General features: G+C 45.1%; 1 protein-coding gene across 1 annotated transcript in view; it reads left to right on the plus strand.

The window, feature by feature from the left end:
- LOC104956712 (sperm flagellar protein 2) overlaps positions 1 to 1,096 on the plus strand; it is a 15,325-nt gene that overhangs the window by 7,632 nt on the left and 6,597 nt on the right. The window contains exons 18-20 of the mRNA XM_010784242.1: positions 116 to 270; positions 433 to 579; positions 743 to 870. Of these exons, the coding sequence (XP_010782544.1) occupies positions 116 to 270; positions 433 to 579; positions 743 to 870 (430 nt within the window). The remainder of the gene's footprint in view (positions 1 to 115; positions 271 to 432; positions 580 to 742; positions 871 to 1,096) is intronic.

Raw genomic sequence — 1,096 nt, forward strand, 5'->3', positions numbered from 1 at the left:
TTCTGTCTGTCTGTCTGTCTGTCTGTCTGTCTGTCTGTCTGTCTGTCTGTCTGTCTGTCTGTCTGTCTGTCTGTCTGTCTGTCTGTCTGTATAACATCTTCCCCTTCCCTTTAAGAATTGCAGGTTTTGAAGACACCTGGCCCAAACTAGAGGATTGGTTTGGTGAAAAGCAAAGCATTCTGGTCCGTATTGATGCAGATGTGGACGAAGAGGAGCTTTACAAAAGGATGGAGTCTGTCCTGCAGCAAGTTTGGATGCAAACACAGGAAGGTAACATGTTTTCATTTTAGTATTATTTGAAATGTATGTAGACTCAGAATACTTTTCTTCTTTCTTACATAACATAATGAAAAAGTATTATGTTTTATCAGACACTGATGATGAAAGAAACACAATATTTACTCACAACCTTCCGATATATTCCCTCACCAGCTCTGGCTACTTCTCCCGTTGAAGATGTAATGTTGGATAGTGGGAAAGCTCCTGACTCCCCCTCTTCAGCTGAACTTCCACCTGTAGGCCAACCTCAGGACGTTTCACACGAAGCCCCCGACCCCACAGAGTCCGAAACCAACTTAAGTGAGGAAAAAGCACAATGTCTAAAGCCCCTTTCCAAAACAAGCTTTAACTCTCCAAGAAGTGATCAGTAGTCGTACATTGTGTCTTCTGACCATCGGAAAACAAGATTCTTCATCTTTATTATTGTGATGATTTAATGACTTTTCTTCTGACTTCTCAATAGGGCACTCTAGGAAGGCATCCATGTCCTCAGTGATCAATGAACCCTCTCAGGGGGTCCGAGTAAACCCACCTGAGTCTCCCTGCCCAGGTTATTCCAGATGGGAATATGTGGATGAACCCCTTCCTCCAGTAGGATACACTTTTATTAGTATTTGTTTGTTTGGCTTATCAGAGTTGGAGGTGAACTTCCTCTCTAACCACTAGATTCCACCGGGTCCGTCTGCGGCGTGTTACGGCTGCGCCGCGGTTTTTGGTCCGGCCTCCTCCGGTGTCATACCCTACCGGGTGCGTTTCAGAAGCATTTCAGAAGCGGAGCGTCTTGCCTGCCGGCTTGCAGTTTTTGTTGATTTGGACA

Source organism: Notothenia coriiceps, unplaced genomic scaffold (assembly GCF_000735185.1).
Source record: "Notothenia coriiceps isolate Sejong01 unplaced genomic scaffold, NC01 NC01_scaffold00026228, whole genome shotgun sequence".
Lineage (NCBI taxonomy): Eukaryota > Metazoa > Chordata > Actinopteri > Perciformes > Nototheniidae > Notothenia > Notothenia coriiceps.